Source organism: Canis lupus, chromosome 19 (assembly GCF_011100685.1).
Source record: "Canis lupus familiaris isolate Mischka breed German Shepherd chromosome 19, alternate assembly UU_Cfam_GSD_1.0, whole genome shotgun sequence".
In the NCBI taxonomy this organism is placed as follows: Eukaryota; Metazoa; Chordata; class Mammalia; order Carnivora; family Canidae; genus Canis; species Canis lupus.
In genome coordinates this window covers 32,166,050-32,189,091 of record NC_049240.1, presented here as the reverse complement: position 1 = coordinate 32,189,091, position 23,042 = coordinate 32,166,050, and the positions used below count along the sequence as shown (strand labels likewise).

The 23,042-nt window shown below is 49.4% G+C and overlaps 1 protein-coding gene across 3 annotated transcripts in view; it reads left to right on the top strand.

The window, feature by feature from the left end:
- Positions 1-19,314, top strand: part of STEAP3 (STEAP3 metalloreductase) — a 44,599-nt gene extending 25,285 nt beyond the window's left edge. For all 3 annotated transcript variants that reach the window (XM_038564974.1, XM_038564975.1, XM_038564976.1), the window contains 3 exons: positions 830-1,357; positions 8,653-8,817; positions 16,508-19,314. In XM_038564974.1, coding sequence (XP_038420902.1) covers positions 830-1,357; positions 8,653-8,817; positions 16,508-16,789 — 975 coding nt within the window. In that variant the 3' untranslated portion in view covers positions 16,790-19,314. The remainder of the gene's footprint in view (positions 1-829; positions 1,358-8,652; positions 8,818-16,507) is intronic.
- The last annotated feature ends 3,728 nt before the right edge of the window (positions 19,315-23,042 follow it).

The following is a 23,042-nucleotide window of genomic DNA, read 5'->3' as shown; positions in this document are numbered from 1 at the left end:
GAGGGCCCAGTGGCAGAGCTGACTTCCAGGTCAGCTTATCATATCGTCAGGTACAGGGAGCGGGGAGGACATCCCAGGCCATGGGGACAACCTGCACAGGTACAGAGGTGAGAAATGATGCTCCTGGACCTCAATCTCCTCACCTGAGAAATGGGGATGTACCCACCTGTGGACTTGAGGCAAGGCTGAAGGACTGTGTGCTTAAAGCCTAGCACGTAGTAGGTGCCCCGTCAGTGTCGGTGGACCAGACTGACCATAGCAGCGTGGGTGAGGCCACAGTGTCCAGAGATCTGAGGAGACTAATATGCCTGCGTGGAGCTCATGGTGGGAAGCAGCGGGCTGTGAGGCTGGGGCTGGCTTCTGTGTTGGCTGAGGGCCATAGGGGGCCAAGGGACACCATCGCAGAGGACACTTGTGGCCTGAGGGATGGAACTGCACCCACCACTGCATGTTCTGGGCCATATGCAAAGCCCAATTACTGAGTGACCCCCAGAGCAGACCACCATTCTCAAAGCATCTATTCTTGGGGCTCCTGGGAGCTGCCTAGGTGGGCTCATTGCTTGTGGTTGCCTATGGCAATGAACTGGACAAAACACTCCCTGTCGGGTGAGCCCCAGGTCCTCTCTTTGCATTACGGGCATGCTGGACCAGGGCCTGGGAGGCTGTAGCGGGCTGAGGGGAGAGCCTGCCTGGGAGTCAGAGCCACCTTCTGCTCTGGGGTTCCCTGGCCTCAGCTTCCTCCACCGCTTGGTGAGGGGTTTGGCCTAGCCACTGTCTGAGACCTTGCCCACCCCTGTGACCCCATCTGCTTCCCCCTACCTCCCCCCAGGTGCCCATCTGCAGTGACCATCCGGAAGCCAAGCGGGCCGTCTCGGAGATGGTACAGGCCATGGGCTTCATGCCCATGGACATGGGGTCCCTGGTCTCGGCCCGGGAGGTGGAGGCCATGCCCCTGCGCCTCCTCCCAGGCTGGAAGGTGCCTGCCCTCCTGGCCCTGGGGCTCTTCATCTTCTTCTATGTCTACAACTTCGTCCGGGACGTCCTGCAGCCCTACGTGCGCGATGGCAAGAGCAAGTTCTACAAGCTCCCCGTGTCCGTGGTCAACACGACGCTGCCGTGCGTGGCCTACGTGCTGCTGTCGCTGGTGTACCTGCCCGGGGTGCTGGCAGCCGCCCTGCAGCTGCACCGCGGCACCAAGTACCGCCGCTTCCCCGACTGGCTGGACCACTGGCTGCAGCACCGCAAGCAGATAGGCCTGCTCAGCTTCTTCTGCGCCGCCCTGCACGCGCTCTACAGCTTCTGTCTGCCCCTGGGCCGCGTGAGCCGCTACGAGGTGGTCAACCTCGCCATCAAACAGGTACGGCCTGTGGGTGCCACCCACCAGCTGCTCTCCAGGCGCCCGGGCCCGCCGCCACCCCGGATGCTGAGCACCAGTGACCCAGACGGGGAGATACGACGCACATGGGCACGGCCCGGGGTGGGAGCGGGGGTAGGGGGGACAAACCAAGCCAGCTGCGAGGTCCCGAGGGCTAAGGAGAAAAGCCAAGCAGCTCCTTGTGGTGGAATACGGTTTTTTGTTTTTTGGAGTTTTTTTAAGTTTTTTTTTTTTGTTTTTTTTTTAATTTGAGAGAGAGACAGAGACAGCATGAAAGAGAAAGAGAGAGCACAAGCAGGGGGAGGGGCAGAGGGAGAAGCAGGCTTCCCGCTGAGCAGGGAGCCCAATGTGAGGCTGGATCCCAGGACCCCAGGATCATGACCCAAGCCAAAGGCAGACGCCCAACCAACGGAGCCACCCAGGTGCCCCTGGAATATGGTCAGGGGAGGCCTGGCTGAGGGGGTGATGGGTGGGCAGAGGCGGGAAAAGGTGAGAATGGCCTGTGGCAGCCAGCCCAGGGAGCGGCAAGGGCAGAGACTCTGAGGCACATTCCAGGAGCCTCCAGGACCCCAGCAAGGGGTGGTGGACCAGGCCTGAGATGTTGAAGCCAGGCCAGGGAGGCCCTGAAGGCAGGGGAAGGGCTTTGGCCTTAGACTCTGAGTGAAACAGGGAGCCAGTGAAGGGTTTCAAGGAGGGGAGATGCTGTGCCTGCCCCTTCAGCTGGCTCGCTCTGGCTGCTGCGTGGATAACAGGCAGGAGGGGTCAAAGGCACGTACTGGGATGGGTTCCTCCAGAGGAACTCAAGACGAGAGGCCACAGGGGCCTGGAGTGAGGTGGGAGCCGCAGGGGGCAAGAGAGTATTGAAGGCATGTTTTGAAGCCAGAGGACACAGAATTTTGAAATAGACAGAGGGTATGCCAGGTAGTCAAGGATGACAGAAGCAGTCGCCCTCAGCCGAGGTGGGGAAGGCCCCAGAAGCAAGGTATTTTGGCAGGGGACTGGGGGGCGGCGTTAATTATTCATTCGTCTGGGAAACCCATGTGGTGTTCTTTTGCTACCAGGCTTCCTGGGCAATGGAGGGCCTACAGGCCAAGCCAGGTAGTAGCATAGGCAGACCAGCAGGCACCCGTACCCACAGAAAAGGGCTCCCCGATGCTCCCTTCTGGTTTACAAAGTTCACAGGGTCTGATCCTGATGCCCAGGCTCAGGTCTATAAGCAACGCTGCCTGTCTTTTCCCCCCCACATGCTTCATCCTACCTCCAGTCCCCAGGCAGGTACATGGGTCCTTTCCCCTGCAGGACAAGTCAGCCAAGAGTTTGGCCCAGGTGCCAGTGAGCCCCTCATTCCAGCCCAGGTGACCTCTGCAGTTTCTGTTCTTGCTTGGGAGGCTGGGCCCTCCGCAGGTGTACCCACCATGCAGCCATTCCCTCGGAAGCCAGGCCACCTCCCACAGCAGGACCTGGAGTCAAGGCTGGGCCGCTTCTAGGGAACCACGAACCAGGGCCCCTGCTTCCCTGCTGGCAGCTTCTCAAATGCCCTCGTCCTTCCCTCCCCACAGACACCTGGCATATTGTGTCTGTAGGCTTAGGCTTTTCTGAGAGAAAGGAAGAACCCCAGACTTCAGGCGGAGGAGCAAGACGCCCACTGGAAATGAGAAGAAGGGAAAAATAATAGGCACAAACCCTTAAAAAGAACATGCTGTGTGCCAGGTACCATTCTAAGTGCTTCACATACTCCCCATGAATCCATCTCACCCTTATTCCTCTAAGGCACGTGCTATACCAGCCTTATTTTAAATATGAGAAAATTGAGGCACAGAGCAGTGAAGTAACTTGACCAAAGTCACACAGCCAGTGAGTGGCTGAGCTGGGAGTCTGATCCCGCCATTCTACTCCAGATCCATGCTCCTATCCTTATCGCTTTCTATAGGGAAAATGAATCCAAAGTAACAGCTGAGTACATGATCCCAGGACCCAGGTCATTCCTTCACTGAGCACCTGCTCTCTCAGTCTTGGGGCCCCAGAATGGAATAAGACAGTCTCATCTCCTGCTATAGCTGGTGTTGGGGTGGGAGTGGGGGTGGCGTGGAGGCCTGAAGGCCAGAGCCCTAAACTCTTATCCTCCACCATTCCTGATTAGAACAAGACCTTGACCTTGGACCAGTCCCAGCCCTTGGTTTGCCCTGAAGGCTCTCATGCAGAGGAGGCCTCTCCCACTGCTAATGTTTCTGATGCTCTTTGATGATATTTTCCTACTTCTAAAATGAGCCAGCCTGCTCAGCAGGAGGCTCTGCGTGGCTCCTCAGGGACTGGCACAATGTTTGCTGCCCAGAAGGTGGCAGATCTGGGTGGCAGGTGTTTTACACAGTGGGTGGAGAAGAAGGTAATGCCTCCTCCCCTCCCCAGAGCACAAGGCAAGCCCCTGCACCCTTCCTTCCCTCATCCACCCTCTGATCGCCATCCTCTGAATTCTCCAGCCAATGCCAAGGCTCTGCTTGATATTATGTTAACCCAGTTTCGCCACGATGCAAAATACTAGAGCGAGGAGGGGCTGGTGCAAGGTAATTTTGCCAAGTTCCTAAGCCCTTTGGGGCTGCAGGCTCCCCCACGCCCACCCCATGGAGGTTGCCAGGCAACCATCACTCCCATAGGACAGGATCACTTGGAGACAGTGAAGGCTTCTCATGCAAAAGGGGCTTTAACTTGTCCTGTAGAGTTCTGGAGGGTAGAGCCAGGGCTGAAGAAGTCTGTTGGGGAAGAGTGGTTAGAGAGAGGTGGGAGGGGGTGAGGGAGGCTAACACGGGGCAGGGCAGGCCAGGCCAACCCTACAGTGGTGTCTCCTACACCTGCAGGTGTTGGAGTAGATGCTGGATAGTCTGGGGGTCAGCCACGCCCTCAGGCCCCAAGACTGGGTGGCAGAGGCGTTCCTCATTCAGCGCTGTAACATCAGGCTCCTGCCTGATGACTTTTCCAGCCTGCCCTCTGGCCGTCCTCCTGTGGCCTCCAGGCAGGCAGGCAGGTGCCCACCACCCTAGCTGGCCTGCTGGGCCTTAGGGAGAAGGGACAGCACAGTTCCCCTCAATCCCGAGTCCACAGATTTGGACAGAGCTGCATCCCAGCCACAGAGGGAGTCTCTGAGACCGTGTGTATTGCCAGTAGTATCACCTACAATAACTACTATTTGTACAGCGCTTTCTGATTTGCTTGTCTGGCTGCCCAGAAATGCATCTCAAGATCAAAATCAAAGATCGAAATCAAAGAAAATGTTTAACCCACACCCTGTTTTCTTCTTCCCCTTGCCTCAACCCTCGCCCAGGCTGTTGGAGAGTCTAAAATTTGCATCTTACCCTGTCCCTGCTGAAGAGCGCCCAGTGATCCCCCACTGTCCTCAGGGTAATGGCAGACCCTTCCCGGAGCAGCTGCACTCTCTCCCCACTGCTCCTGTGACGCTCGAGTCCCATGTTGTCCTCTGAGTGGCCACAGCTCATTCCTCCTGGCCTGGACTCCCCACCCTGGGACACCCTGTCTAACATACTTGTATTTCTCTTTTATTTATTTTTACAGATTTTATTTATTTATTCATGAGAGATACACAGAGAGAGGCAAAGGGAGAAGCAGGCTTCATGCAGAGAGCCCAATGTGGGACTCGATCCCGGGACCCCAGGATCACACCCTGAGCCGAAGGCAGACGTTCAACCGCAGAAGCACCCAGGGGTCCCTGTATTTCTCTTTTAAAACCCTATCTCTGTGGGTCACCTGGGTGGCTCAGTCAGCTAAGCGTCTGCCTTCAGCTCAGGTCATGATCCCAGTGTCCTGGGATCAAGCCTGCTTTGGGCTCCCTGCTCTGCATGGGGAATCTCCTTCTTCCTTTCCCTCTGCCCCTTCCTCTGCTTGTGTGTGCACTCTGTCAAATAAATAAATAAAATCCTAAAAAACAAAAACTAAAAAAGCCCCTGCCTCTAAGCTCTCCTGCCTATCTCGCCCATTGCCCATACCCACCTCTGTAATCTGTTGTATTTTGTCCATGCTTCTGTGACGTTTATTGGGCATCACGTTGTAATCACTCCTGGACGGGCCTGTCTTCTGCCCCCACTCAGTTCCGTGACTGGTCCTTCCACCCCTTGAGGTCCATGGTTCCGGACACAGATTCCCAGTGCGTGTCCATGGAGCGGCTGTTAAGTTGGCCAACATGAAGCCAGTGGCAGGCATCTCCTAGGAGGAGTACATGTAGGGCTTAGGGCAAGAACTAGTCCAGCTTCCTAGCTGCCATTAAAAGCAACAGCGCCAACCATTTATTGTGCTAATCACCTACTGTGTGCCAGTCACATGCGACTTGTTTCACAAACATCCTTTTTCCCCCTGGGGTAACACAGCCAGAGAGGGGAGGTGGCGCTCTTAGCCAGAGAAGGGACTGCCCAGGGTCTCCTGACTGCCCCCTAGTGGCAGCATCAGAAGGAGCCCCGCCCTGAGCCTGAAGCCAGTCTCTACTAGGCAAGGCTGCTCCTCATCTGGGTGTCAGCCCCACCCTCTGAACACTCTTGGGACAAGGACAGGGGCCAATGATACAGCCTCACTGGTCCTCCGGCCCCTGGGTTCTTCACCATGTAGCCGGCCAACCCCAGGGAACGGAAATCCTACTTGTGAATGCCACTATTCCGGCTCCTGTTGGCGAGCGCTACCCTGGTTCTCTTGGTGGCCACCTGGGTTAGCTGTGAACTTGGGAGAATTACCAGGGGAGTGAAGAGCTGTCGCATCGACATTCCAGGTAGCCGTGTGTGACGCAGGTCCCTGGGGAGCCCTGAGTACAGCACAGTGGTCCGGTCAGTGGGTTAAGAATCCCACGGGCTACTGCAGGCGGCCGGGCTGCAGATCCTCACCTGGGTCCGCGCCACCCATTGCTCCCCTGCCCACCTCACCCCGCCGCTTCCCAGAGTCATTGCAGAGTGGAAATATTGGAGGAAAAAAACAAGACATTTTGCAAGGAAGTATGGTATGTGTGTGTAATCATCCAGACTCTGACTTGTGACATTAACTGCCTGGTCTTACCAAAACACGGAGAGGAATGACTAATGAAGTCTATCTGAAGAACAAACAATTTGCAGTGAGATGACTTACTTAGTGGCAGTTGTCAACACGGCGAAGGTGTGAGTAAGACTTGGAGCCGCATTACGCAGAAGACCCCTCCACCCTCTGCAGGGCTGTGTTGGTCACAGCCTTCCGGCTAATGCAGACACATGCTTGGTACACAGGCCCAGTCATGCGACCTGAGACGTTACCTCTTCTAGCCCGCAGTGGGGAAACAGAGGCCCAGGGCCGGAGCTGCCCAGAGTCACATACACCCTACAGCCAGGATGAGAACTCAAGTCCCCAGGCTCCTGGTCCTTTTGTGGCTTAAGGACAGCGACGTGAGCCACCTGCCCTAAAAGAGAACTGGGGGGTCGTGTTTCTCAAATTGCAAGAAAAGCACCCAGTGGATGGCATTTTCTCAGTTTCTTTAAACTTTGTCTCATCAGCTTTTCAACAATTTTGCTCAGCCCACTAGATTCATTTTTAATAGTGGAGCTGGTAACTGGGCCTGGGTTATTTTTTTTTTAAGATTTTATTTATTTATTCATGAGAGACAGAGAGAGGCAGAGACATAGAGGGAGAAGCAGGCTCCCTGCTTCTGTGCGGGGAGCCTGATTTGGTACTTGGTGCCAGGACCCCGGGATCACGCTCTGAGCCAAAGGCAGACACTCAACCACTGAGCCACCCAGGGGCCCCCACCCCCCTTTTTTTCCCTGATGAAATAGTTTCTCAAAAACTTGTATGAGTCATTCTGTTTTGCAAAGACCTGCCTGCTAAAGCAAAGTCACATTTCCTAATAGAAAATACTGTTCCTTGATCTGCTGCTAGAATGAAAGTACCATGGTGTTTCTTCAGCGGACACTAACTTCCAGGAACTCTGCTACCTAGTCCAGTTGGCAGTGATGGTTCCAATGGAAGGACCTTAATAAAAGTTTCCTCGTGTGTGCACCATACAAAGGAGTATGGGCAGGGAGTGGGAGCCGAGAGGGCACGGAGTGGGGAGGCGGGGGCCAAGATCTCTGGGCTCACAGGGGCTCCCTGATGGTGTGTGCCTCGAGCTCATTGGGTTATCCCAGAGCTCTGTGAGGGCAGGTGCCCTTGCTCCCTGCAGCCTGGGGCACCGCACGCAGCAGGTGCTTCTTAAGTGCTCACAACTTGGTGATGGCTGTCAATCTCTGTTGCCTGGCAATGGCTGAGCCAAAACTATATTCCTCAGGCAGAAATAGGGAACTGCATGGGAAGATGGGAGCTGGTGGCTTTGGGTCAGCAAATGTTGAGGGGTTTAGTGTCTATGTGTGTCTTTTTGTGTCCTGAATGGAAGCCTATGGTTGGGGCAGCTTGGAGGACCAGGAAGGCAAAGTGTCCAGGATAAGACAGGCCCATAGGGAGCCTGGTCACAGAGGCATGAGCCCATCTGGTTGAAGGGATTCCGAGCTAGGAGAGCTCTTCCCTCCTTTTGGGGATTTGGGGACCAGAAAACCATGTGATATGGTCATATTTGAAGGGTCTGTATGTCTTATTGACTTCTCTTACTCCTTTTTTTTTTTTTTTAAGATTTTATCCATTTATTTGAAAGAGAGAGCGAGGACAAATGAGGGGGGCACCCCGTCCTCTCTGACTCCTTACTGTTAGCTCAGGGGACTGTGCTGGTTGACTGGCCCCAGAAGGATTTGAGAAAGCTGAGACCCAGACTGCCTGGGTCCCAATCCCAGCCCTGCCATCTACTACCTTGCGTGTGACCTTAGGAAAGTTACTTGATCCTCATGCCTCATTTCCCTCATCTGTGAAATGGGGATAATAGTGCACCCTACCTCACAGGGTTGTTGTGAGGATTAGATGAGCTGATGCCGGGCAGCCCCGGTGGCTCAGCGGTTTAGCGCCACCTTCAGCCCAGGGTGTGATCCTGGAGACCCGGGATCAGGTCCCACCTCGGGCTCCCTGCATGGAGCCTGCTTCTCCCTCTGCCTGTGTCTCTGCCTCTCTCTCTTTCTGTGTCTCTCGTGAATAAATAAAATCTTAAAAAAAAAAAAAAAAGATGAGCTGATGTCTAAAAAGCACTTAGAGACTTAGAGCAGGACTAGGTGCATGTCAAACGTGGTGGGAATGTTCACCATTGCGGTATTTCTCCAGGCCGAATATCTCCTCTCACTGATACCCCAGGGCCCCAACCTCGGCCACTGTGCCCATGGATTTTCTTCCATCCACTTCAGGTCTTGGCCAACAAGAGTCACCTGTGGATCGAGGAGGAAGTCTGGCGGATGGAGATATACCTGTCGCTGGGCGTGCTGGCCCTTGGCACGCTGTCCCTGCTGGCTGTCACATCACTGCCGTCCATTGCAAATTCACTTAACTGGAGGGAGTTCAGCTTCGTTCAGGTAAAGTACTTCTTCTACCTCTGCTGGTAAGACTCCGCTAGCTCAGTGTTGGCCCTGACTCTCATGTACAGCACCTTCCCCTCCATCAACCACCTTGGCTTACGTAATCTTTGCAGCAGGATGGCTCGGTCAGACGCCAGGGCCTTCTGGAGCCTTGAGAGCTCGGCCACACCTGATGAAGAGGCTGTGGGATAAGCTCGACCTCATGATGTCTAGGGAAGCCAGATGTAGATATGGGAAAAAAAATTAGACGATGGAACACTGAACCCTGGACTAAACATTCTCAGTGTCTATGGTTCTTGTGCTTCTCAGACAAAATTCCATGATGTGCAGTCACTGCATATCTCACTGGTCTAGCTGAGAGCCAGCGAGCCGGTGAGGGAGCCTCGCCGACCACTCAGCAACCTCATCTCAACTGGCTCTGTTGTGTCCCCTTTAACCTGTTGGTTCTTATGGGGCGAAGAGGAGGTAAGCATTAGGATCACCAGTTTATAGGGGATAAGACATGGCATGTCCCAAAGGACACCATGCCTATGAGATATTCAGAGAAAAGGAGGTCCGTAGTTGAATAAATCTGAGAAAAGATTTGCCTTCCCTAAGAGATTCACAATGCCCTCTGGCACATCAAAATTCTAGTAATGGGGCAGCCGGGTGGCTCAGTGGTTTGGTGCCTGCCTTCGGCCCAGGGTGCGATCCTGGGATTGAGTCCCACATCGGGCTCCCTGCATGGAGCCTGCTTCTCCCTCTGCCTGTGTCTCTGCCTCTCTCTCTCTCTGTGTCTCTCATGGATAAATAAATAAAATCTTTTAAAAAATTCTAGTAATGTCTACAACCAACCTGTTACCCAGACCTACTTGAGCATTAACACCCTACCTCTCCCCACTTTGTTGGGTTTGTTTTTTGTCTTGCAGATAACATTCCACCAAATACAGTTTAGGAAATGCTGTTAATGGCCCAGGGTTTTTTGTTTTTCAGGGGTTTTTTTTTGTAAAGATTTATTTATTTATTTTAGAGGGGATGGGGAGGGGCAGAGGGCAGAGGGAGAGAGAATCTCAAGCAGGCTCCATGCTCAGCTTGGAGCTCTATCTCATGACCCTAAGATTATGACATGAGCCAAAATCAAGAGTCAGATGCTTCATCAACTGAGCCACCCAGGTGCCCCAGGCACAGGGTCTTCACACATGTATTCATTCATTCAGTATGTGTTTTTTGCACACTTAAGGCATGCCCGGCATCATGTTAGGCCTCCGATGGGATAGGGAACAAAACAGGCATAGCCACATTTCAGTCACAAGGACATCTGAGACAGGCACATTTTTTTACATTGCTTTGGCATTTCCCACCGTTCTCCATACAGAGTACGCGGTCAGCCCCCAAATGTTGGCGGATTAACTCATCCCCTCCATGGATAGGTGCTGACTAATACTGGTTTCTGCATTGATACTGTATCAGGGCAGGGAACAGCTCTCATTTCCACCCCCAGTATCAACAAAAATCTGTCACATATCCTCCCTGTGTGGTGAGGACACAGTACGGGATTCACAGGGGGACGCCGAGGCGCCGCAGTGCTCTTATGTAATCCAAATTAATTGTCCCTGATTGGGGATGCTTACATACCCTAGAACAAAACACAGTTGTAGTTATTTGGGGTTTTTTGTTTTTTGCTATTTTGTTTTTTAAATATGTCTTGTTTCTGAATCTCAGTGGCTCTGCTCATCTCGGACCGTCTCGGGGGGAGTGCTCAGGGCTGACACACGCCAGCAGCAGAGGGGGAAAAACAGAATTTTATTTATCTGCCATTAATCCCCATGTGTCGCACACCCAAATCTCGGATTTTCCTCTTCCTGCTTGGAGTATCCTGGGGTGCATGGTTTATCCACAATTAAAACAGACTGCAGGCCGCTCCCCTAACCAGAAAGCTGCTCCGTTAAGCAGCTGTAGATTACAAGCCCTGGCTCTGGCTGCCGGAGAAAGCCAGAGGATTTGATTTTGTTAGCGAAGGCTGACTGGAACCTCAGGAGCCACGCTTGACTTTACATATTGAAGAGCTGAAATGTAAATATGGAAGTCCCTCTCCCACTGCAAGAGCAGGGGGGTTGCAAGGCCAGGGGATGGGTAGAAAGGCAGGGTTTTACTTACAGAAGTCAAACGCCCACATTCTGTCCACGAAAACAAATGCTCTATCTCCCAAGGGTGCTAAAAGGGAGAAGGAACTGTCAGCGCCCAGAGCCCAGGTCCAGCTCTGCCTCCCCCTGTCCCAGCTCTGGAATCGTGGGCAGGTGACGAACACCCCCTGAACCTCACTTTACACTCTTGTAAGATGGAGGTAATGCCTACAGAGGTGAGAGACGACAGGTGGAAGAAAGTAAAAAGCATTTTGCATTATTCTTAGCATATGTGGCCACATTTCCATTACTCCTAAGATACCAATCACCCATTTCTGAGCTCACAAGACACTGGGAGACTCCAACTTTGGGGATCAGAATGATCCAGGGTGGTGTTTCCAAACTATAGCCGATACCCACTGGTGGGTCGTGAAATCAATTTGGTGGATCATAACCAGCTTTTAAAAAAATGAAGTAGGATAGGATGTTACAAAAATTCAGAGTGCTTTGCATGTCCTAAGGATAGTTTTTGCAGTTATATTGATTCGGTAGTTATATTTACATATGTGGTATGTCCTGGGCAGTAATGAAAAGTATGTTTCTTCCTGCGAGCCACCATCACGAAGTTTGAAGTCACAGAGCTCTTTTGGAGAAACACAGATACCCAGACCCACCCCCGACCTGTGGACTCAGATGCCCGAGAAGTCTGTTTTTGTTGTGTGTGTGGTAACCGTTGGGGTGGCTGACACAGGGTGTGGAGTGAGCAGATCTGGGTTTCAGTCCCAAGTTTTCCTAGCCTGCTGGAGCACCAGTGTCCCCATTTATGTCCTGTGGTCCTCAGGGAGGTGTGAGCCGAGGGCATGTCAGACGCACCATACATGCACCCGATAGTAGCTGGATGATTTTTTGAGGTTAGCACTGCCAGCAAGGAGCTACCCGGGCCCCACTTCCTCCCGCTGCCACACACAACCACGACAGGTCACCAGGGCTCAGCAGCTGGCCGGGAGAGCTGCAGTTCTCCAGGGGCTTGGCCTGACTCCTGGGTCTGTGATGATTTCTGGAGCTGAAAGCCATCAAAACAGTGTGTTGACTCTATAGTGGTGACTTGTGTTTATCTTTATCCTTTTGTTCCTAAGGTGGTTTGCAAAGGTTTAAATTCTGGGTTTTGTGATTACGGCTTTGGTTTGGCCTTGGCTGTGCTAACTGCTCAAAGTAAGCCAGTTAAACATTGTTAGGTTGCAGAATAGCCAGGTCGGGGCCGCTCACCTGGACAGAGAAATTAGGGTTCTGCTCTAGCAACTCAGTTCTGCCTCAGAGTTAGAGGGACTTCCCGTGACCTTGGCCACTCCGGCCACCTGCCTGAAATAAGACACAGACCGGCTCTGACGGCAGCTTCATGAGCGATTGTCCACGGCCCCTCTACGCCACAGTAATTGAGCAGGAGCAAGAGCCACAGACAACCTGGCTGTTTCTTTTTTGCTAACAAGCTTACGTACAATATAAATGGCCTTCGTTTGGGGAGTGTGGGTGTGTGTTGGGGTGGGGATGGGATTTTCAAAACGTTCCCAAGGAGAAAGAGCTTGAGGAAATCAAACTCCCTGGAATCATCCAGGTGTCCCATTGGCACTGGAAAGTCCAAAGGCCCTTCATTACTGGCTGATGTTTGGCTGTCAGCCCTCTCTGTAAACCATTAACCTGGGACTGGGGCTTCCTGCCATCTGTCATCATGGAATTTGGGATGGCAAAAGGATGGGGATGCAGGAATGGGAGCAGCATCTCTTTGCCCTCCCAGGGCTCGTCCACATTCCTACCACAATCCAGCACTCCAAATTAGGGGCTGGGGATGGTGGGCCACGTGAGTCAAACACTGGAGCTCCAGGGCATGTCCCTGAGGGAAATGCTGAGGCCTCCTGGGGGCCACCAGGGCTGGATCTCTAGGCCTGGGTGGGTTCTCATTGCTGCAGCATCTGGGGAAGCCCCACCATGCAGGTTGTGGGCCCTTTGAGGCCTCAGTGGATCTTTGTGGAAGGCACATATAAGATCAGGTCCATCCTAATCAAATAGCCTGGGCAGAGCGGCACATGCGGGCTTCTCACCGTGACCTCAACTTCAGACTTGGGTGATGAGAGTCTCCTAAATTTTTGTTCTTAGTCCTCACTGCATATTAGCATCGTCACTGAATTTCTAAAAGCTCATGATACCCGAGCCCCACCCCAAGCCAACCTCATCTGCATTTCTGGCCCAGGCTAGGGCATTTCATATTTTTCCTAAGCTCCCCATGATTTTACCATGTAGCCAGGTTTGCAAACCACAGTCTCAGACTTAGGGGTAAAACGCACTTCCCAGCCATCTGAGCAAAGCCGAGTATATCCACGTGAGGAAGGGGAAGCAAGGATTTGAGGCCAGGCAGCCAGTTGGGGAGCATCAGCATAGTTGTCCAGCTTGTTCAAAGATTGATTCCTGATGGTTGGTGCTGGGGACCTTTTCTTCCTCCCTCAATTTTTTTTTATTGTAGTAAAATAACACAAAATTTACTCTCTTAACCATTAAGTGTATGACTCAGTGATATTAAGCACATCCATACTGTTGTGCAACTGTCCCCACCTTCCATCTCCAGAGCTCTTTTTATCTTGCAACACTGACACCCTGTCCCCAGTAATCACTAACCCCCCACCATCCCCTCCCCCAGCCCCTGACAAACACCATTCCACTTTCCGTGTCTGTGACCTGACTGCCTCATAGAAACGCGATCATACAGTATTTGTCTTTTTGTGCCTGGCTGATTTCATGTGCATAATGTTCTCAAGGTCCATCTGTGTCACACCATGTGTCAGAACTGCCTTCCTTTATAAAGCTGAGTAATAGTCTACTGTTTAGGAATATCCCATTTTGCTTATCCATTCTTCTGCCGGTGGACACTTGGGTTGCCTCCATGCTTTGGCTCCTGTGAATAATGCCACTGAGAATACGGGGTATACATGTATCTCTTCGGGACCCTGCTTTCCATTCTTTTGGGTGTATATCAGAAGCGGGTGGGCTGGAGTGCGTGGTAATTGTATTTTTATTTATTGAGGAACCTCCCCCCCAACCCATCTTCCCCAGCAGCTGTGCCCACCCAGTGTGCAAGGTTTCCGATTTCTCCACATCCTTTCAACACTTGTTTTCTGGGTTTTTCTGACAGCTAGCCATCCTAATGGGTGTGAGGGGACATCTCATTATGGTTTGGATCTGCATTTCCCCAATGATGAGTGATGTGGAGCTTCTCTTCATGTGTTTATTAGCCATCCGTAGGTCTTCTTTTGGAGATAGTTCTATTTAAGTGCTTTGCCTATGTTTGAATTGAGGTGTTTGGTTTTCTGTTGCTGAGTTTGGGAGTCCTCTCTATAGTCTGGATATTAACCCCAAATATTTTCTCAGTGCTCAGACCTTTTTAATCCATCTTCAATATCAATAGATCAGAACTTAGAAAAATTTGGGGTGGTTCAGAAGTTGCCAGGAGGTTTGGAGTTCTTGATAGATACATCTGCAAGTGACACGGATCTGGTTGTGACTCGCAGTCAGGGAGCCTTCCATTTGGGGGCTGATCATTTTAATATGGCATACCTGTGGGTAGTAGCACAGAACCAACCGTGGCTTTTCCCACCAGGCTGTGTTGACCCAGGAGGTTGTTAAAGATGAGATAAAAACATCTTTGAAGTTACTAAAAGCCAAGAAGAAAACAGTGGTGGCCAGGAATGATAGACACTGGGGATCTTTTGGCAAATAGTATTTTTTAGGGTTCAAAAATGCTATACTTGGCAACCTGTTTAGGAACATATAGAATATAGCCATTAGAAAATGCTTTGTTTTTTCATAAAAGTATTGCAAGCAATTCTTCCAAACAATGTTCCTCCACATACTGAGGTTCACTGTCTTGGTGTCTGTACTAGAGTGGGTATAAGCAAGGTGTCCCCCACACTAGGGAGGAACTAGAATAAGGCCTGGTAGCAGAATCAGACCCACTTAGAACCATGCCTGAGGGGAGTACAAGCAAGACAGTGTCTCTCAACCCAGCCCCTGGATCGATGCTGACAAACGGGGCTGGAAGGAAATCCAGGAGGCCCAATTGTGGCTTCTCTGTGGAAAGCTCAAAACCACCCTATAGAGAGTACCCCGAGGTACCCTCATACTGCCACATTTCCATTGAACCCTTACAGTGTCTCCTTAGAGAAAATGCATATGTGTTCATGGCTTGATGAGTCACTGCTATTTTCATTCCTTATGTAAGAAACACAGGGCTCTCCTGCCCAAAATCTCAATGGTTCCTCAGTGCTTATAGAATGCAATCAGAACTGCCCAGTGCCTCTCCTCCATGCCTGCCACACAGCCCTGCTCCTTGGTACCCTGTGCTCTCCATCATCCCTACCTCGTCTAGGGGCCGCAGAATGCCCAGCCATACAGCACTTCCCTCACATCTCCCAGCTTTAACTTTGGGGACCACTGACTTCTCACTGAGGCTGATTTAGTGGCTTGCCCAGGGCCACAGTGTCATTCAAGACTCTAGCCCCCACAAGTGGACCCTAGAATGCCTCATTTGATGTCCACAAGAAACCTGACCTGCCAAAGATTCCGAGGCTAGAGCTACAGATCAGCACTTCCCAGCTATTTACATGCCACAGCTCCCAGAGAAAGTCAGGATTGTATAGCCCTTGGGATGACGAAGAACTGCTCTTGGCTGGAGGTGGTGCATAAGAGCCACCCATGGCTCGAGGGCTGGGATGCTCCCCTTCCCTGTAAAATGGCCTAAACTGCTTCTGTTTGGGTTTGTGACTGTCCCGATCTCCACATAGTACCCATTCCCTTCCAGGTAAGAGAGTAACCTGGCGGGGTTTTCAGCTGAGGTGTTCATGAGTCAGGGTGTAGGTGGGAGGGGAAGGGCCAGCACCCACCAAGAGCATCTATGTGATGCTCTCAAGCCTCGGGCTTCACAGATAGTGTCAGGTCACTCAGCCCACATGCCCTTGGAGCCACCCTCACTACCGGTGCCAAATCCACATGCCAAGTACACTTGTTACTTTGTGTTTATGTGTAAGTCAGCTTAAAACCACTTTTTTATCTGGCCTCATCTTAGGCCAAATATTATTAGCAAAATTAGGGCTTTGGTATGCTGGCAGACACTCCTTACTCAAATATACATTAAAATATACACAGAACCAGTAAAATGTTTTTAAACTTTGAACTTCATTGCATCTGAAGTCCTCCGGCAGCCACCAGAGGCACGAATAATGCAGTGGGGCGGGGATGGGGGCAGCATTACTTTGTCAAGTCCTCATGATGCAGTCAGCCCTTACACACCTGCAGGGTAGAGACATTATTCTCATCTTTTCTGTAGGGGAAACTGAGGCTCCAAGAGTTTAGGTATGATGAAGATCCTGCAGAGAGGGAGTGACAGGACTGGGATTGGCACCCAGACTCTTGACTATCAAAGCAGCCCTCCTTCCTCCCCCTGGGCCAGGCAAGCAGATGAGCCACAGGTGGGATCCCTGTGTGTCACCAACCACCCCCACCACCACTGGCCATAACTCCATCTCTCCTTTCTTTCACAGTCCACGCTGGGCTTCGTAGCCCTGGTGCTGAGCACCCTGCATACACTCACCTACGGCTGGACCCGCGCCTTCGAAGACAGCCATTACAAGTTCTATCTGCCGCCTACCTTCACGCTCACGTTGCTGGTGCCCTGTGTCGTGATCCTTGCCAAAGGTCTGTTCCTGCTGCCCTGTTTCCGCCACAGGCTCTCCAAGATCCGGAGGGGCTGGGAGAAGGATGGTGCCATCAAGTTTACCCTGCCAATGGACCATGCCCTGGCCCAGAAGACGAGCCACGTGTGAGCTGCCTGCCTCTGGCCCCAGAAAGCAGACACAGGCAGGATAGCGCCCTGGGCCTGTCAGGGCCGCTTCTCTGGATCGCCTGGTACGGTGAAATTGTGCACAAACTGCTAGGTCTCTGGTCTGAACTCCCAGGACACCAATGTATGCAGTGATATTCCGAATGGCACACATGCGTGTGCGCTATATATGTTCACATATATTTCATATCTATAACAGGATTTGCATTTATACTTACTTAGTTAAAAAAGCTGAGTCCCTGAGATCTCAACTTGTAGATTTAAAAGCCAGTGCCAGATGTTAGGAGAACAGGAGCTCATGATAGTGGGATATCTGCCAAGACTGACATATACTCTCTGCACAGAAAAGGCAGTGAGAGGCTTGTCTCTTGGTGGATTTGATCCATTTGTGTCCTCACACCCTTTTTGCTGCTTTCCCAAAGCTTTCGCAGAGCCGGGGCTTTAAGGGGGGCAGATGAGAGCTCTGCCTGGAGCTGGATTCAGTGCACAGGGCGAAATAGTGGCTAGTGAGCAGGGCAGAGGGGGTGGGTCTCCTCCCTCATTCACCTCCAGCCTAGCAGGAGGTCAGGCGGGAGCCAGGGCCTTTGGGGAGTGAGCCTGCTGCCTGTAGATGGGTGCTTTGCTAGGTAGAAGGGGGTAGGGGGTGTGGGCCAGGCTGATCTCCCCAACCCTCTCTGAGCCGGGGAGATTTTTTTTTTCCCCTGAAAGCCAGAAGTCACCACAACGGCGGCACATTGATCTCTTGTGGGAGTGTGAAGTCACCTCCGCACAGGAGCCACTAATGAACCATCTTGAGAACAAGTGTAATTTCTTTCCTTCCTTTAAGTTGGTGATGACCGTTCTTTAAACCACTGTGCCTTCTCACCTTTCAGATCATTAGTTTGGATATCTCTTACAAAGGCCCAGAGCAGGCCCTTTGAAAGTCAGTTTGAGGGGGAGGGGAAAACAAGGCAGACTGGCGCTTAGCATCCCAGGGGTGCCTTCCCCAGGCCCTACCCAGGGCACTGAGGGACTGATGGTCTCCACCTAACTGGTCCTGTGCAAAAACACTGGGGACCTCGTCCAATGTCCTCTGCTCCTCCCGGGCAGAGAAACTGCCAGAAAACTGTACTGGCACCAAGCTCCCCCACTGCTCCAGGGAGACAGGGAGAACGTGGGCAACAGGCCCCAACAAGAATCACCAACCCCAGGTGGTCATACTTCAAAATAGTTGGGAGGGTCTTTTCTACCAAAGCTACAAACTTGAAGTGCTGCTACCCTAAAGCACAAGAGGCTGGACCACAGTCAGGGCCATAGGACATGTGTCCTCAAATCCCATGCCATCCCTTGCTTGTTCAGACTGAAACCACTTTTATTTCCCCTGTGGAGAAACAGCTATTTTTGGCTGAGCCCCCCTGCCAGCTCTAGAACCAGGATGATCTGTCATGTTCACAGAAAAAGCACCTTTGGGTGCTTTACCCACTGGGGGTGAAGTCCCAGTGGAAGACACAAGTGAGGCTGACACTGTACTCTGCTCTGAATGGGGAGCACTGGTCACACTTGTTATGTCTTAGGTCTTCTGGGCCAGAGGGGATCTTAGGAATAGAGGGTTGAGCCAGCAAAGGCTGACAAGACTGTGCTACAAGGATGCCCCTGCTTCCCCCCAGGGAGGCTTCATGAGCTCATGTCTGTAGAGCACATTAGCGTCCTTTAGTAAGGAGGGGGGGAGAAAAAGAAAGCCAAGTGTAAGAATATCTCATTAGGCCAGTGAGTGATGGAGGGAAGGCAATGCAGGCAAAACTTTGCTTCCTGCAGATGTTTTCCATCTGCTGCTTCAAGGCTGAGCAGCAGAATCTTTTCTTCCAAATGGGACCTGATGGAGCGGCCACTGAGATCCTCAGAGAAGCTGGCTGAAAAAGGAGGTGGGCAAAGCACAGATCCTGGCATTTGCTTAATGAAATGAGGGCCCGTCAATTTCCTGCTGATTGGAAGCATGGAGAACAGGGGCAACTGAGATCCACCAGGTCTTCAACCCCAGTCCCAGTCAGTATTGGCTGCCTTCCTTCTCCAGCCCTCCCTGGGCCCAGGGAATTTCCTTATACCAAAGATGCTGACATACAGCAAAATCCATTATGCTCCCTCCCCTCCTCCCCACCTCCTGCTGCAGGTGCTCCCAGGGGAGGGAACTGGTGCAGCAGAGGACCTGGCCACCCACCAGCTGGACAATCAACTCATGAAAAGCAGGGTGGACTGTGTGCTTGGCCTTGATCTGGTGTTTGCTGCTCTTCCCTACCTCACCGGGCAGCTGGCAACAGCATCCCCATGAAAGCAAGTCACTCCCTTTCAGCCTGGTAAATTCTATGTGCCTCTGGGTACAAAAGTGCCTGAACCAACATGCTCCAGAAACCCTAAATGCCATGGTCTGAGGTTGATGTTCAAAATCAATGCCATTGAAACAGTTTGTGTATTTTGTGTTTACCTCGTAGAGCTTGTCAAAGAAGCAGCAAAAATAAACACCTAACCTGTGAATTTCAGGCTTTTATTTCTGTCCTGCTGATCACCTACCTGCCCACTCATTCATTCATTCATTGGCTCAATGAGCCTTCTGATTGACCTTTGCTCATCATCAGGCAATGTACAAGGTGAGCACAGGATGATCTGGGCTAGAGCTTACCTCCTAGGAAGGGCAGGCACGCAGACCCACAGCAATAGGCAGGGAAGGACAGACAAGATCCAGGTGATGATGTGGTGGTGGTGGTATGTATGTGTGTGTTGGGGGGGACTTGTTTGTGGTGTGAAAGGAGCACCCAAAGCCAGTAGAGTTGGGGAAAGGCTTCCTGGAGGGAGCAGTGTCTGCTGTGGTCAGAAGGCTACAGCTCAAAATGTAGGTGAGAGCACCTGCTTCTCAAACTAGAATGTACACAGGAGTCACATATGGATCTTGTTCACACACAGGCTCTTAAGTCCTGATCTAGGATGAGGCTGACCCTGTGCATTTCTAATAAACTCCCAAGTAACATGGATGGTGTTTGATCCTCAGACACTCTGAGTAACAAGGGCTTAGATATCTTCCTTTGTCCCTGCTGTGCTGCATTGCTGCTCTATTAACCTTCCCCAGGACATGGGTTCCCTGGCCATGCTGGAGAGATATGCCACTGCACGCTGCAGATGTGGCTGCAGCCCCTGTTCTCTGAAAGGCAGAACACCAACCTATTATGCAGTCAAGCTTTTCTACTAAAGCAAAACTGTCTTACTCTATAGGGGGAAAAAGAGAAAAAAGAAATCCATGTGCACAAAGTAGTCTAATACCTAAAAACCATTTCTTGGGAACAATAACCAAAAGGTGGCCTTGAGCCCATGAGAAGAGTTTTCCAAAGAAAGAACCATGGTCAGAAAACAACTTCACTTCAAATAATTTTCAACAGCAACAAAAAAATCTCATGCTTGGAGTTTTGTTTTTTTACTCTGTGTCCTCCCACACATAATGCTGAGAGAGTTAAGCTTTAAAAGAAATGATGAAAGAATGTCCATTATTAAGGTGGTTCACGCAAGAACTAAGGAACAACCAAAATAACTCATACAAGTTTAAGAGAAGATTTGTCACTTGGCTATTTGACAAGCTGAATCTTTTCCAAAAGCAATGACGTGGGCCCCTGGAAGCACAGAAGCTTGCTTCTACTGGGTCACTGCCCTGGTCTTTGTCAAAAGAGGAAGCCGGCAGCAGTAGAGCAGAAACTCTCAATCCCACCAGACCGGCATCAACTTATTCTAACATATTATTTGAAAACCCTTTCTACTAACCTAAAATTAAATTCAGAAATATAACCTACCTATCCTTTTTAAAATCAATATAAGGTCTTAATTGAAATATAAAGTAGAAATAATATCTATAACACTAATAATAGTAATTATTACAAGTGATAATCTTACAGTAATTGGTTTTAGGAGAAATACAATGATACTCAACATTATCAACCAGGTATGACAAAAAATAGAAAATTCAGAAATGAAATATCATTGGAAACAAACCTAATTTGATGGATTTAATGGCCAATTGGAGAAAATTAGTGAATTTTAAAATGGAGCTGAAGAAATTACCCAGGATGCAAAAAAGAGAGAGAGAGAGAGAGATAAAAGACAAATGGACAGAAAATATAAAAGGAATGCTAAAAGAGATAGAGGTTAAAATGAAAAAGTCTAACGTACAAATAAGCAGAGCTCCAGAAAGAAAAAAATGGTAGAAAGGCAAATGTTAAAGAGATAAAGGGTGAGGATTTTTTAAAAGTAATAAAAGACTAGACTCTACAAAGCAGAAAGCACAGTGCGTACCTCTGAGCAGGAAAGCATATCTGAAAACTGAAACCACACCTAGAAACATTAGGAAGCTCAAAAAGCAGCTGGAGAAAAATGACAGATTATTTACAATTGTGAAATTATAATAATAAACTTAATCCATGGAAATCAGAAAATAGTGATCTCATATCTTGAAAGTACAGAGAGGAAATAATTATCAATTTACAATTATAAATCTAGCAAAATTGATGTTAAGAAAGAAGGAAAAAAAGGACATTTCAGATATGCAAAAATTAGAGAGTTTACCAATAGTTCTTATCTAAAGAACTTCTAAAAAGTATACTTTGGATAGAAGGAAAAAATAATCCCAGGGGAGAGGCAAAAAACAAGAAGGAATAGTAAAAGAAATAGTGACCATGAAGGCAAATCTAAATAAGCCATGTCTATATAAAATAATAATAATGTCTACATATGTGAGTTTCTTCTAAAGGGTACCGAAAGACTGGACAACAATGACATGTAAGGTGACTGAGTAAATGAGTGAGTTAAAATGTTCTGAGACACTTGTATTTGTTCGGGGGTAGAAGAAATTATGGACTAATTAAGGTTTTGTTAAGTAAGTCTGGAAAAATGCTAAGGGTGACCACTAAAAACTAAAAATATAACATCCAAATCCTTAGGAGAGGAAAAAATGAAATAAAGCAAATAAACAAAAATGTCAATTCTTAAAAAGCAATAAAAGAGAGAAATAGCATAAAACAGCAGGAGACATTAAAAACAAAAGTAGAGGGCAGCCGGGTAGCTCAGCGGTTCAGCGCCGCCCTCAGCCCAGGGCCTGATCCTGGAGACCGGGGATTGAGTCCCATGTTGGGCTCCCTGCATGGAGCCTGCTTCTCCTTCTGCCTGTGTCTGCCTCTCTCTCTCTCTCTCTCTCTCTCTCTCTCTCTTTCCCTCTCATGAATAAATAAATAGAATCTTTAAATAAAGAAAGAATAAAAAAATAAAAACAAAAGTAGATGTTAGAAAAAAATCCACATATATCAATAATCACAATAATATAAACAGATTAAATTCCTGAATTAAAAGACAGAGATTACCAGATTGGATTTTTCAATACAATTATTTACTATTTACAAGTGGCACACCTGAAAACTAAAGATAAAGCAATAGTAAAAAATGTGTTAGGCAAAAACAAACCAAATGAAAGTTGAGGTAGCTAGATTATTATACAAAGTATACTTTATGGCAAAAGACATTATTAAAGATAGAGTCACTATATATAATGATAAAGATTTAAATATTTTAAAATTGCATGCATTTAATAATGCAGCTTCAAAATACATAAAGCAAAAAAATGACAAATTCATTGTTATACTGGGAAATCGCAACAAAAATTGTGTGTGGGTGTATGTGTGTCTATAACAACATAATCTTAAAATCATAAGGTATAAGGAAATTACATTTTTCTCAAGAAAACAGAATGAAAATATATTAGACCTGGGCAAATCTCAAAAAATTCAAAGAATAAATGTCATACAGATATATTTTCCAAACTTGGCACAAAAAAGTTAAAAATCAAGAATAAAAGGCTATATTTTAAATGCCCATACATTTTGAAATTTAAAATATAAATTTCCAAACCATTAATCAAAAAGAAAATTATAATGATTTTTTCCAAAATTTAAAATGGAATGGTAATCAAATATCTCCTTATCAAAAATTTGAGGATGCAGCAAAAATATTACTTAGAAGGAAACCAATAGTCTCAATTATTCACTAAGAATTTTTTTTTTAAGATTTTACTTATTTAATGAGACACAGAGAGAGAGAGAGGCAGAGAGAGAAGCAGGCTCCATGCAGGGAACCTGACATGGGACGACATGGGACTCGATCCCCGATCTCCAGGATCACACCCCGGGCTGCAGGCGGCGCTAAACCGCTGCGCCACCGGGGCTACCCTATTC